At 39.6% G+C, this 12833-nt stretch overlaps 1 protein-coding gene across 1 annotated transcript; it reads right to left on the bottom strand.

Annotated features, from left to right (window-relative positions):
• Positions 1-841: 841 nt before the first annotated feature.
• On the bottom strand, positions 842-12760 carry LOC109990211 (probable ATP-dependent RNA helicase ddx6). Its single transcript, XM_020642245.3, has 13 exons — positions 12592-12760; positions 10093-11205; positions 9911-10015; positions 8881-9010; positions 8212-8358; positions 7871-7965; positions 7623-7745; positions 7046-7174; positions 6658-6774; positions 6217-6280; positions 6028-6129; positions 5533-5753; positions 842-5449 (listed from the first exon to the last, which is right to left on the bottom strand). The coding sequence occupies exons 2-12, from the start codon at positions 10357-10359 to the stop codon at positions 5539-5541; spliced, it is 1494 nt and encodes a 497-aa protein (XP_020497901.2). The 5' UTR covers positions 10360-11205; positions 12592-12760; the 3' UTR covers positions 842-5449; positions 5533-5538.
• Positions 12761-12833: the final 73 nt, after the last annotated feature.

Raw genomic sequence — 12833 nt, forward strand, 5'->3', positions numbered from 1 at the left:
AAACTTGTGATGAGTGTTATAATGTTTACACAAGCGTGAGTATAACAGAGTTTACTACTAGTGTACAGGTACTCCATTCTTACTGTTTACCCAAAAGCCAAACTAGGGACAAGAGTTGGAAATTAGCAATATCTGTAAACTCTGTGCAGCACATCACGTTAACGTTCTGTGTTGAAAGTTAAATTGCATCGTGCCGATTAAATAAATAAATTCAACTCCATTGTAAAGACATAAAACATATAAAGTCTCAAAGCTACGGTGGCTGCAAAGTGCAAAGCAAAATTACAAAGTGTTAAACACTTTTACAAAATGTGAGACAAATTTACATTTTATGAAACAAAATTACAAAACCAAAAACACTTAACAAATTTACAAGATGTGAAACACTTTTATCACCTCAGTCACCAAACAAATTTACAAACGGCAGAATCTTGAGGCAAAGCGAACGTACCGCGACAAAACAAAACAAAATGACTCACTCGATCACTTCTGGGTCCACTTCTGACATTTTGTACATGTTAAGATTCTGTCGTTTGTAAATTTGTTTTATAAAACGTAAATGTTTTTTTTCCTTGGTGTAAGTGTTTTGGTTTTGTTTTCTAAAAATGTAAAAAGGTTTTTCAAAATGTAAATTTGTCTCACATTTGTAATTTTGCTTTGCACTTCTCAGCCACGGTACGAAGCTACCGATGGCCTGTCACACATTTCAGTAATAAAGAAACAGATGTTGTCCTTAAAACTCAATTATTTGGATACTTGTGTGTTCAGGTAATGACTGATGTGACCGGATAAATGTTCATAAAAAGGTGGACTGATGTGTAATAGAGGACACCAGGCAGCGTAAATTTAAGTCCAATTTATTCAATTGTATAACCCCTGCATGTATTTCAAGTTACAACAGTAGAGGACAGAGTGATGAACACAAGATACCTCGCATCTCTTCAATGCATTTCGTAATGAAATAAAAAAAACAAAAAGCATTTAAAACATAAAAGAATGTAAGAGTGACATTTTGTTTTTTTGCAGTTTTACCCAATCATAAATGACCTTCACTCTAACGGAACCAAAAGAAAATCATGGTATGTTGAGGGAGGAAAAGACACTCACATCCAAAACAAGCTGGTTTGAGTCTTTTACAGCTACGTCCATAACGATGCACGTGATGTCAAACATGGGTGAACGTTGGATTTTTGGAGAATTGGGAACACTGAGGCACCCGAGAAACTCAATAAAGAGGAGTGACCACATCAAAATAAAAAGACAGCAGGATTGTTTCTTGGAATAAAAACAGCAATAACGTGTATGAAGGATTGACGCTTCTGCAAGCCGGTGAAGAATATTTCCACTCCTTATTGTCCTCGTTGTAAAAAAAATACTGTTGTAACTCTCTCCAGCCACATAGAAACAAATTAAAAACACTTGAAAGCCACTCCAAGAGTCTTAACACCGCTTTGTTTCTTTCCATGTCGCCTCAGGGAAAATACTGCTTTGACTTAGTCTCAGCTTACGGCTTCAATTCTGCCGAGTTCGACTTCTAGCTTTAGAGCGTGGGTGAGTCTACATCAGTGCGGCGAATTAAGAAGCCCAATTTGATTTCGCTTTGCACAGTAGAGATAGAAGGGGCAGCTCAGCCGGTATTACTAGTTTAAGTTAAGGTGTTACTTTTTTTATTTCCTCCAATTTAGAATTTGCACTTTTTTTTTTTTTTTTTTACCCAAATCCTCACCGTTATCAAATTTTTAACCTTTTTTTTTTTCCTTCAACAGATTTTGACAAATAACCCCCCCACCCCCCGTTAGCACTCCACCTGCCTCTACAGGCCAGAGTACACACACACACACACACACACACAAACAAACACACACACACACACACACACAATAACAAAAAACAGCCCAATCATTCGACATTCAGAACTGCATCCATCATGACCTCCTTTGTGACCTCAGATGAACGACTGCAACTGCAAGATTGACAAACTCATCCCCTAAAAGCTTTCAGGAAGCAACAACTATTTCTGGGGTTTACGATCAAATGGTTCCTAACAAGGTGTTCGGTACCTTGTAAGATCTCTGCTGTCGCTTTGATGTGAAGTTTAATATGCGTCTGAAGCAACAAAGAAAGCCGACAGCAGCGAGAAGTCATCTGGCAGATTTCTTATTTTTAGTTGGTGACAAATGCAAGGAGATTTTCTTTTGTTAAATGAAAAAATACAAAATTATTATTTCAAATTCTTGGACAGGATCAGCTCTAAAAAAAGGATTCTCTGTTTTTTTGGGTCACAAAGGAGATCATGACAGGACTGTCTGGGATGTAATCGGGGATATAAACCACCGACTAAAACAAACAAAAAGATGATAAGGGAGAACTTTGTGTTGAAGAAATGAGACTTAGAAGAACAAATGTAGAATCCAGAAAGAAGAGAGGGGGGACAGAAAAGAAAAACACACATCCCTGACACTGTAAACATTCAAACAACATGATACATAAGACATCATACGTCGTCGACAGAAACAAGACGAGTCTGCACATGAAAACAGAACATTGACCTTATTACGCGTACATGCAGCTGCTAACTTAACGGGACAGTTTGACTTATAATACTGTCTCTGTTTCCAAATCACCGGCCGTCACACAGTAAAAAGATGAACCTCCATACTCCTGTCATGTCTTAGTTCCCAAAGATGATCTGTTTATCCCCAAAATGCAACGAGGGGAATCTGTCTTCATGACCTTACAAAGTGGACGAGTTGTCTGGTCCACAAATGGTCAGTTTCTCTCAAAAGGCCAAGATGGAGTCCTAAAAGACCGTCAGGAAACTAAATATATTCATGTGCAGGAAGCGGGAATGTAAGCCTCTTAAACATGAATATTTAATTGGTTTCATAAATTACTTATTTCCTCAAACTAATTAACTGTGAAGACATTATGGGATAGAGTTGATAAGATTGGGTTTAGTTGGAGCTGCATGTAAATGTAATGATTGTTAAAACAAAAATCCTCTCACAGCTTTAAACAACTCTCAAACTCTTTCACTCTCAAACACACACACACACACACCTTGTTCAAACAGTCACTTGTTTGTCTCTCTCACACACTCACTCACACACACACGTCTCGCTCTCTCTCACACACACTCGTACATTCTCCTTTTTTGGTTTTGCTTCGATGTAAATCCTGAAAATTCTTTTTCATGAAAAGAAAAAAGGAAATAAAATACCACATCCTCGTCCCGCCCGTGAAGCAAAGTATTTTCTTTTTGTTGTTGCTTGGTTTATAATTGTAAACGACGAGTGTAAACAACGAATCATTTACAATTCTGTTTCCTCAAAATGATTCAGAACACCTCGTATAAAGATTGCCCGAGTGGAAAATGGAGCGAGTTGCTGAAAAAAAAAAAGAAAATCCATCATCCGTCACACAAACATGGAACAGGTTGGAGAAGATCTCGGTGCTTCAACTCTTTTCAGAAACTCTCTCCTGGTTTAGTCGACGCTCTCTCTCTGGCACTTAAATCCTGAAGCAGAACGTCTGTTGTGTTGTGTGTAGTTTGGACTTGAGACAGAGCTTTTCTTTAAGTACCAGAGAGAAGGAAAAGATTCAAGATGCAAAGAGCGCACCTCCAGAAGTTTCCCAGTGCTGAAGCCTCACAGCCCGACCCCCCACCCCCTTTAAACCGCCTCACTCGACGTCAAAAAAATACATCTTAAAAAGCAAAAATACTTTCTTTTTTTATGTCTTCTTTTGTTTTTGTATCGTCACTGACGCTCTGTAAGGGGAGGACAAAATAAAGAAGTCACAGCTGCCTGTTCAAAGATGCTACAATTTTGCTTTTCAAAACACAGAGCCCGCCCCTCACAAAACATAACCCTCACTTCGGTTATATATATTTTTAAAAAAAAAGAAAAAAAAAAGCTGTGCTGGGGGGGGAAAGGAACAAAAAGGGGGATAAATGGTATCGCTGCTGCTGCAGAAAGACTCCACCCTCTTTAAGTGGAGTAACATTGAAAGTCAGTGTGGTTCTTTCTCTACCAGGCAGGTGTTGTCACCCTGGGGTCCCTTGAACACATCATGAAAGATGAAGCCTGAGGGGGAGACATGCAACAGCAGCAATACAAATATGCTTAAGAGCTTGGCTTTCAACCACTGGGCCGTTCACAATGGCAACAAATACATTCACCAACTTCAACTTTGTAATGATGGGGATTCAAAAGAAATGTGTTTTTTTTTTTTGCTCCAGTAATTAATTGATTTGAATTTCCACAAAATAACTGAATGCGAAGCGGTGTAAGAAGGAAAAAAAAGACAAAATTAAATCTATTGTTTTGCACCAATGACAACAAAGAACATTAACTCCGTGGACGTGCTATCACCTCTCAGTAAAGGCAAATCAAAGCCATCAAAGCTGCCCGGAAGCCGTCTTGGTTGCATTATTCCCGCAGCGTGCAGGAGACGAAACTAGATTTTCATTTACCAGCATGAGCAGTTGATCATTTCTCCATTTTCACCAGCCCGATGTGATTTTTTATTTTTTTTGTATGTTCAATAACCTCCAGACCGCAGCTGTGTGCAGGCTAACTCACCAGCAACAGCCATAGTGTAACAGCATGAGGCCGTCTGCAGGCTAACATCCATGAATCAGTATGAGGGGGAGCGGGGGGGGGGGGGGGGGAGTGTGTCTTTAGCGATGTTCTCATATTAACTCTGCTCATGTTTTATTCATAGCGAAAGGGGAAAAACAGTCACGCAGTATTCAAATAAAGCTGCCCTTTTTTTATTGCAACGTTCACATTAAAAAAGAAACGTTCACATTCAGGATGGTTAAAGGATTACGAGCCGTGTTTCTGCACACCTCTCATCAGGAGAGATGAAAAGGTGTGCGTTGTCTTTATCCCTTGCATAATGGATGTTTAAATAAACTTGGGTTTATAATAAATTCATTTTATTTGTGCTCGTTCCCTGCTGCTTGTGGACGACAGCAGGTGATGAATGGATGAGTGCACATAGGAGTTATTAAGGCACTTAAGTGACGACAACAGTGTACGTGGACAGAATGATGGCTGGTGGAGGTGCACCATTGTAACGTTAAAAAATAGACCAACGTTTCTGCTGGCAAAGAAAAACTGTCTCCAAGGATGACCGCTTCAAAACAGCTTCGATACCGACTGAACTGCCGTCTCACCAAGATACACTGAGCTCATTAGCAGGATACACGGTCCTCTCTGAGTTTGGTGCAAAACAATAAAGTTACATTTTCTGAATTTTTAACAACAAAGAATGAAGCAGCTCTCGCTGAGGATTAGCGCAAGGAAATGTTTGAAAATAAAAACAGCCTATGAATTAATTTGACAGGCTCTGAAAACGAGTGAGAAATGTAAAAGTGAAGAGTTGCCTGAAGCCTGTGTGCAAGCGCCGATGTCTGTGCAAAAGCCCGGTGTGTCCCAAAGTCCTAAAAGAAGACAGAACTTCAGATTAGGAAGACGGGTCTCATCTTTTTGTTTTTGCAAAAGTCGTCATCTACCAGCGTCTTGCCTTGTTTTAGGTGCTGTCCTGTTGGCGTCCTGGTTTCTCCTCCACCTCCTCCACGTCGCAGTCCGCTCCGGACGAGTGGAACTCGGCCACGTAGAGGCTCTTGTCGATGCTGCTGGGAATGGGCTTGATGTCGGTCACCAGCTGGTCCTCGATGGACTTCAGGTTGAAGCGGTCCTCTGATGTGATCAGGTTGATGGCCAAGCCCAGGTGACCAAACCTCCCTGAGAGTGACAGGACACGGTAAATAAAGAAGTGATGCAGGATAGTCATCGTTTTACAAAACAGCTGCTACCTTGTTCATCTTCTCTATCTCTCGTTATCTCGTTTCTACATATACATGGACTGTATAACACACGGACAAACAGCAGTCTCAATGACATCACCCACTGGTTTCTGAAAAGGCCTTTTGAAGCCCAACAAATCTAACCTCGCCCCTCTGCGATGTGACACGTTTAAACTGAATCCGTTTATTACTTTTAGGGTCGAACAACGTACCTGATCTTCCGATACGATGGAGGTAAGTCTCAGCATTCTTAGGGAAGTCGAAGTTGATGACCACATTGACAGCCTGGATGTCGATACCTCTGGTGAAGAGATCTGTAAGAAGACACGGAAATTTAAGATTATACCTTTCTCTAATCCAGATGGACAGCTAGTTTTAAAGTTAAAAAAACAGAAACTCACCAGTGCAGACCAGATTCCTGCACAGCCCATTTCTGAAGTCATGAAACACGCGGTTTCTGTACTCCTGGGAACAAAATAAAGACGCAAAATGTTTCAAAAAGAGCTCTAGCTACTTCACACCACTCAAGATCCCTCAACCTCCAGGAGTGCCCAGAGATCCAGAGACATCTAATTTGTCCTTCAATATCTCTTGCACATTTAATATCAAGTAATTGACATAAAATGTGGAGTTTAAGTTTATCTAACTCTAACTCTGATATCAGATGTTACAGGAAACAAACGGGAGGATTACGGCCTTTGCTGGGTAGAGCCAACAATTTGTGTGTCATGTGTCTTATTCAAATCAGCTACCAGGACATCACAGTCATAAGAATATATCGAACAGGCTAGAATCCCATTTTAAATGTCGCAAAAATGTTCTCTCAGCTGTGCCTCCCTCACCTGCATCATCTTGGCGTGGATGTAGAAGCAGGAGTAGCCCAGCTGAGTGATCTTCTTGGCTAAGAGCTCCACCCTCTGAGTGGAGTTACAGAAGATGATAGACTGGTTGATCTGAAGCTGTGAGGAAGAGAGAGAGAATGAAAAGAAACCATTACCATTACATCAACCTTGTGTCCTTTTTACTGCTTCTGATAAAAACTCTTAAGTGACTGATTTGGGAAAGATTTACAGCAGAAAGAATTCAAACTTGAGATGCAGCCATGAAAACTTGCAAACATGCACGTTTGTTTTCCGATATTAACAAAATGCTACGGCTTCTGAACATTTCTAGAGTGTGTGACTGCAGTTTAAAAGCATGGGCAGCGTGAATGCAGAGTTGGTCGGTTACCCTGGAGAACAGCGTGTTGAGGCAGTGGACTTTCTGCCTCTCTGTGACGTAGGCGTAGTACTGAGTAATGCCCTTCAGAGTCAGCTCCTCCATCAGGTTTATCTCATAGGGTTTCTGAAGGTGCTTGGCCTGCAGAGACGACACAGGGGTAAAGAGTTGAGAAAGTGTAGACAGAAAAGCAAAACGTTTTAAGAATGGATAAGAAAGTACAACGTTGTTTAACCAAAACCATAAAATCTGGAATGAGTCGCGATGGTATAGAAGACACACTCACTAAGAGTGTTTTTGGTGATTTGGCTGATTTAAAAGAATCAATGTGTACATCAAAGTCTGTTTGCATGACTGCTTCTAAAAGAACATTTATAGAATTTTTAGGGACTCCAAACAACGAGATTCTTGCCCCTGTTGTCCGAGTTGCTCCAGACGAAAAAAAGAACAGCATTCATAACAACCGACACAAACACAGATCAGGGTGCAGCGTAAGAACAGCTTGGTCTGCAGTGCGAGCCAAGAGGTGCCAAGTGGCCGAGAGCCATCAGAGTTGGCTGAGCGATGCAGCAATTAGCCGGCGACTCACCATGAACTTCTGCACGCTGATGGGGAAGGTTGCAGAGTAGAGAAGGATCTGCCTGTTTTTGGCCAGGAAGCTGATGATATCCTCGATGAGCACCACAAAGTCCTGAGACAGCAGCTTGTCCGCCTGAGAGGAAACACGCGGTTTCACATGAAGATTTTAACGATCATGGAAGGAGACGGATTTGTCAGAAAAACTGATCGAGAATTAGATCATTTATTTCGTTGTTGTTGATCACAATTCATGATTACCTCATCCATCACCATCATCTGGACCCTGTCCACTTTTGCCACTCCTTTTTTTATCAAGTCCAGGATCCTACCAGGCGTGGCGATGACCACATGCACTGATGTGGAAAACAGGAGACGGTTACAATTAAATAAAAAGGTTATAAACATTGATATATCATTTTTTTCTTGCATTCAATTTGGTTTGTACCTCAACCTAAACTCTCCTTTAACAATCCAGATTAATAGACTATTTGTTGTTATAATTTACACACACACACACACACACACACACACACAGACCTGTTTCTCAACAAGAATAGAAAATATAAATTCCTGATATTGTGCGTTTGTGAGATTCTTACCGATTTCATCCAGACGCATGATGTCATCTCGCAGGTTGGTACCCCCTGTGGTCGCCATGACTTTGACTCCTCCCAGGTGTTTGCTGATCTGGATGGAGATCTGGCTCACCTGCAGTGCCAGCTCACGGGTGGGAACCATGACGAGTGCTGTGGAATAAAGCGGAGCAATGTAACCACTGTTACAAAATGTATTGGATGGTGAAAGATGGTGGAACTAACAAGACGATTCAGTTTATAGAGTGGAGAAAAATGAGATGGGAACCTGTGAGGGGAACAGGGGAGGTAGATTGGGAAGATAAAAAGGGTTCTAAAAGTTTATTTTGAATATAATTCAAGCTCTTTCAAAAGTTTCTAGACTCTCAAATCCGTTTTTCATAACACCTACTTTCCCTTTTTGTCTCGACTGCGTCACTGATAATGACATTGCTTCATGTCAAATACAAAACGATTTTTGCCTACATTACTGCATCTGTAAAATAAATACTGCATAATGTATTTTTTGTCCAACGGGGAAATTTTCCTAGCCTTGAAAGCATAAAATAATTAAGTTAACATTTATGCACAGAGGAAGAATAGACAAATATGAAGCTAATGGTACAGCATGAAGGACAAGAGAGAGAATGCCTCCATGAAGAAGGGAACAGTTTGAAACTTGAGGTGGGGCCTCACCCTGTATGTGGTCCTTTTTCAGGTCTATTCTCTCCAGCAGTGGGATGAGATAGGCTCCACTTTTCCCCGTTCCGTTCTTAGCCCGAGCCAGAATGTCCCGTCCAGACAGGGCGATGGGAATACTCTCCTCCTGTGGGGACCAAAATAATATCATCAGTAGTTTTACTTTGTCAATTTACTGTCCTTTTCAAACTACATCATAAACACTATGATTTCAACATTTAACCACTTGTTTTAGTGTAGGATAAAATGTTTGAGTCTTTATTCCACATGTTTGACTCTAAAAGGTTTGTGTAAGTCATGGTAGAAAGAATACACTTAAAACACTGGCCCTGAGTTATGAACAGTATCTACACATTTTAGTGACTTTTAAGACCTTTGAAATACATCTAAAGATTTTTTTTAAATTAAACAAGAACCTCAGGAAAAGACTAAGACCCCTCCCTTTACTTTCCAGTTATCATTATGCATTATCACAGAAGAATCTTGACAACCAAGTCACTGCATCTTTTTTTCTTTCCTGTCAGAACCAGGAAACATCTCCTCCCAGAAATGTGTAAAACACACGGCTCATCTGCCTCATCTGGGGGGAGGGGGGGTCTAGTTGAGCCAACAAATTCCTCCCTAGCTTAAATTTAAAATATATTTATTTTCTTTCTTACAACACCAGATAATTAAAGACACCTTTACACCTTGAATATCAAAAACAAAGCAAAAAGGCCTTGAAGATGATTTAAGGAGTGGTGAAGTCACTGGTATGAGCCAAAAAAGAAAAAAAAAAAAAAGAAAAAAAAGGTAGATTTTCTTTATAAAACTCCAAAAGACAGAAACCATGAAAACGCAATGTCCTTGATTTGATTCAGCAGCTACGCTTCTACACAAGGCCAAACAGCCAAGGCTACAATATAGCAATAACTTTCTAAAAAACAAACAAGATAACCCACACACTGCAGAAATACAAAGAAAAAGGCTAACACACAAAAAAAAGATGCAAAGTATGTACCCTAAATTCAACCAAATGCACACAAACCTGGATAGGGGAAGGTTTCTCCCAACCCATCTCAAAGATGCCCATCAGGAGTTCTCTTTTGAGACAGTAATCTTCAAATTCATTTCCCTTGGTGGACGTCACATCCTACAGGCGACATAAAGTGTTAGAACAACAGTCGAGAAGAAGTTTAATTCTCAAGTCAGATAATCTGCGTGACTTACTGAGGTTTTGACCCTACAGTCTTTGGGTGGGAGCTTTAGGCTCTTTTTCCAGTCGTCTCCAAACTTGATGCCTCCTCCTCCTCCTCCTCCTCCTCCTCCTCCGTCCTGAAGGGCAGCACCTGCTATCTGGGCTGATCCCAAAGCCTTTCCTTGAGTTGTGGATGCTGGCTGGACTGGAGCTGGTTTGGTCTGTCCTCTGAGCTGTCCGTTCTGCTTGTTCAGTCCCATGACGACCGGACCAACGTTTTCTGTTCTGGCAGTTGCCATTTTTCCTCTTTTCTTTTTTCTCTCTTCAAAGTCTTAGATTTTTGCCTCTTAGGTTTTTCTTTTTAAAAATTCTCTTCAAAGTAAAAAAGTTTAATAAAGCATTAACAAACAATATTCTCTATTATTTTTAAGTCCAAAGCTTTTACGACAGGAGTCAATTGGTAGTATTTACATATACACATGTACGTGCAGTTCGGTCCCGTCACAGAGTGACTGACGTACAGGAACAACAACACCAAAAAAAAATGTTTTTACACAAGAGCTCTTCGAAATGAAGAGAAATTTGCATTTATATGCATGAATATACTTGTCCACAGTATAGAAAAATTATATGTGAACAAGTATCAAAGCGGTTAAGTCCTGAAATAGAACAACTAAGGCAATTGAACTTGGGGAAAGCTTCTTCAATATAATCTTATTTCAATACTCAAACTTCTGTTCCTAAAGTGAACAATATTTCCTGTTTTCACTTTGAGTCCATAAGAGTTGCTCAATATCCCTGTCCTTGAAGAAATAGGGTGTCCAACTTTGTACAGGTATTTCCCCAAAATCATATAGTCTGTAATGCTCTCTGCTGAGTTCCACTGCGTGGATATAGGTCAGTTCACACGAGAAAAAAAAACCTTGATCCTGAAATCCGTAATCATACAAGGGGTGTTATCTAGTCCAAAGCCAAAAGCTTTCCACCCCTTTTTAGTCCTCAGTGTGTGTTTCCTTTCTCTTCCAGGTGTTCGACCCTCTCTCCCCGTCACCACAGGTCTTCAGGTCGGGGTGTGAACTGTGTGAGTGTGGCCGTGAAAAACCCTCCGCTTCTGCTAAATCAGCCAAAAACTCAAAACTTGTCTCCTAAAGCAAACAAAAAAACAAACAAATAAAAAACAAAGAACAGCCAAAACGTTAAAGCATTCACCAAGAGCAGCGGAAAAATCACTCGGATTCTAAATTGTAGTACATTTCCTGATTGTGTTTTCGTAGATGCAAAGAGTATTTATATCGACCTATACGAGCAATTACTAGTATTTTAATTTTTTTGAGTATTTCTTAATCTGCTGTTCCAGATTTCTAATCAATTTAAAGAGCAAAAAAAAGTTCTAATTTAACTGCATTTAGTTTAAAATTGCAAACAACAAAGAGAGTCATTACAATTGTGAAGTCTTACATTGCATTGCTTAATCGGTCCAATTAACTTGTGAATAAAAATCATATTGGTGAAAAATTAAAGATAAAGATAAACTTTATTGATACCCCATGGAGGAAATTTTTGCATTTCAGCAGCTCAAGAAAAACAGGAAACAGGAGACGGGAATATAATTATTAAAAATAAAAACATATTTGTTAAAAATCAAACATATGTACATCAGTTAAATAAAAAAATAAAATTTTACTTTTACCAGATAAATTAAACTCGTTTTTAAATTTATATTCAACATCAACAAAGTCTGTGAAAACTGAAGGAAAGAAACGTGACAGAAAGTTTAAACATTTTAGAATAAATATGTTTTTTTAATAATTATTTTTTGATGTTAAATCCTTGATTGCATTTTTTCCATCCAGGTGAACCTGATTATTGAGGCACTAACAGCCAATATTAACCAAACATTATCCCACAGTCAAAACCTTAACTCTGGTAGTAACACATCTCATAACAATTAAATAATAAATATTTAATTAAAGAAGTTAAAACTAGGATTTCAGTTAATTCACTAAAACAAGCTTCAAACTGTCTGTTTTCTACATTAAATTCAACATTTATCTTTTTTTTCTTGGTTTAAAAAACATGTATGGTGATTAAATTTAAAATAAGCACTTGAGTTTTGTTATATTTGAGTCGTGTTGGTTTAATAAATCAATAACACGACTTTAGCCTGAAGCTGCGTTTGTATAGAAACGTCAGGCAGAATCAGTGTTAGCTCGCAGCTAGCCGCTAAGCCGTTGAAAATATTCGCTTTTCGTTTTTCTAACGGACTTTTATTAACGAAACAAGATCACAAACCTGTTTTTTATTGACGACAATCGAGTCGAACGCGTTTTAAATTCGGGTCCTTTATAATTTCGTCGTAAACGCTGCACGGCACAATTAGCAAGCTCGTTAGCATCAAGGCTAATTTAGCACAAATAACTCCACCAGCTAACGTGAGCTACATGCTAAGCTACATGCTAAGCTAACAGCTCACAACAAGTCCTCGATGTTTTTAAACGAAACTAAACGCGTCCACGCCACCGAAAACCTACCTTAGTTTCTTTAGTTATTATACAAGGGATGCTCAGGGTGCAGCGTTTTGTCTACTTTCTTTATAATTCGCTTCAATAACTGAATTTTACTTGAAATTAATCGCCTCTATTGTGTTTCTTATTCCTTTAAATCAACATGGTCGCCTTCTTCTTCGTCTCCTCTTCCTCGGCGTCTCGCTCATGTTTATTACATGTGACGCTCACCGCGCTGCTGCCACCTGCTGTCACTCGTGGTTACTGTT

The sequence above is a fragment of the Labrus bergylta genome, chromosome 19, assembly GCF_963930695.1.
Source record: "Labrus bergylta chromosome 19, fLabBer1.1, whole genome shotgun sequence".
Lineage (NCBI taxonomy): Eukaryota > Metazoa > Chordata > Actinopteri > Labriformes > Labridae > Labrus > Labrus bergylta.

Excerpts from the sequence above, each read along its gene's own strand:
- LOC109990211 (XM_020642245.3), bottom strand. The coding sequence starts at position 10,359 with ATGGCAACTGCCAGAACAGAAAACGTTGGTCCGGTCGTCATGGGACTG. Across the intron at positions 7,966-8,211 it reads CATGCGTCTGGATGAAATCG|TGCATGTGGTCATCGCCACG; the intron begins GTAAGAATCTCA and ends TTTCCACATCAG. Across the intron at positions 7,175-7,622 it reads TCAGCGTGCAGAAGTTCATG|GCCAAGCACCTTCAGAAACC; the intron begins GTGAGTCGCCGG and ends TCGTCTCTGCAG.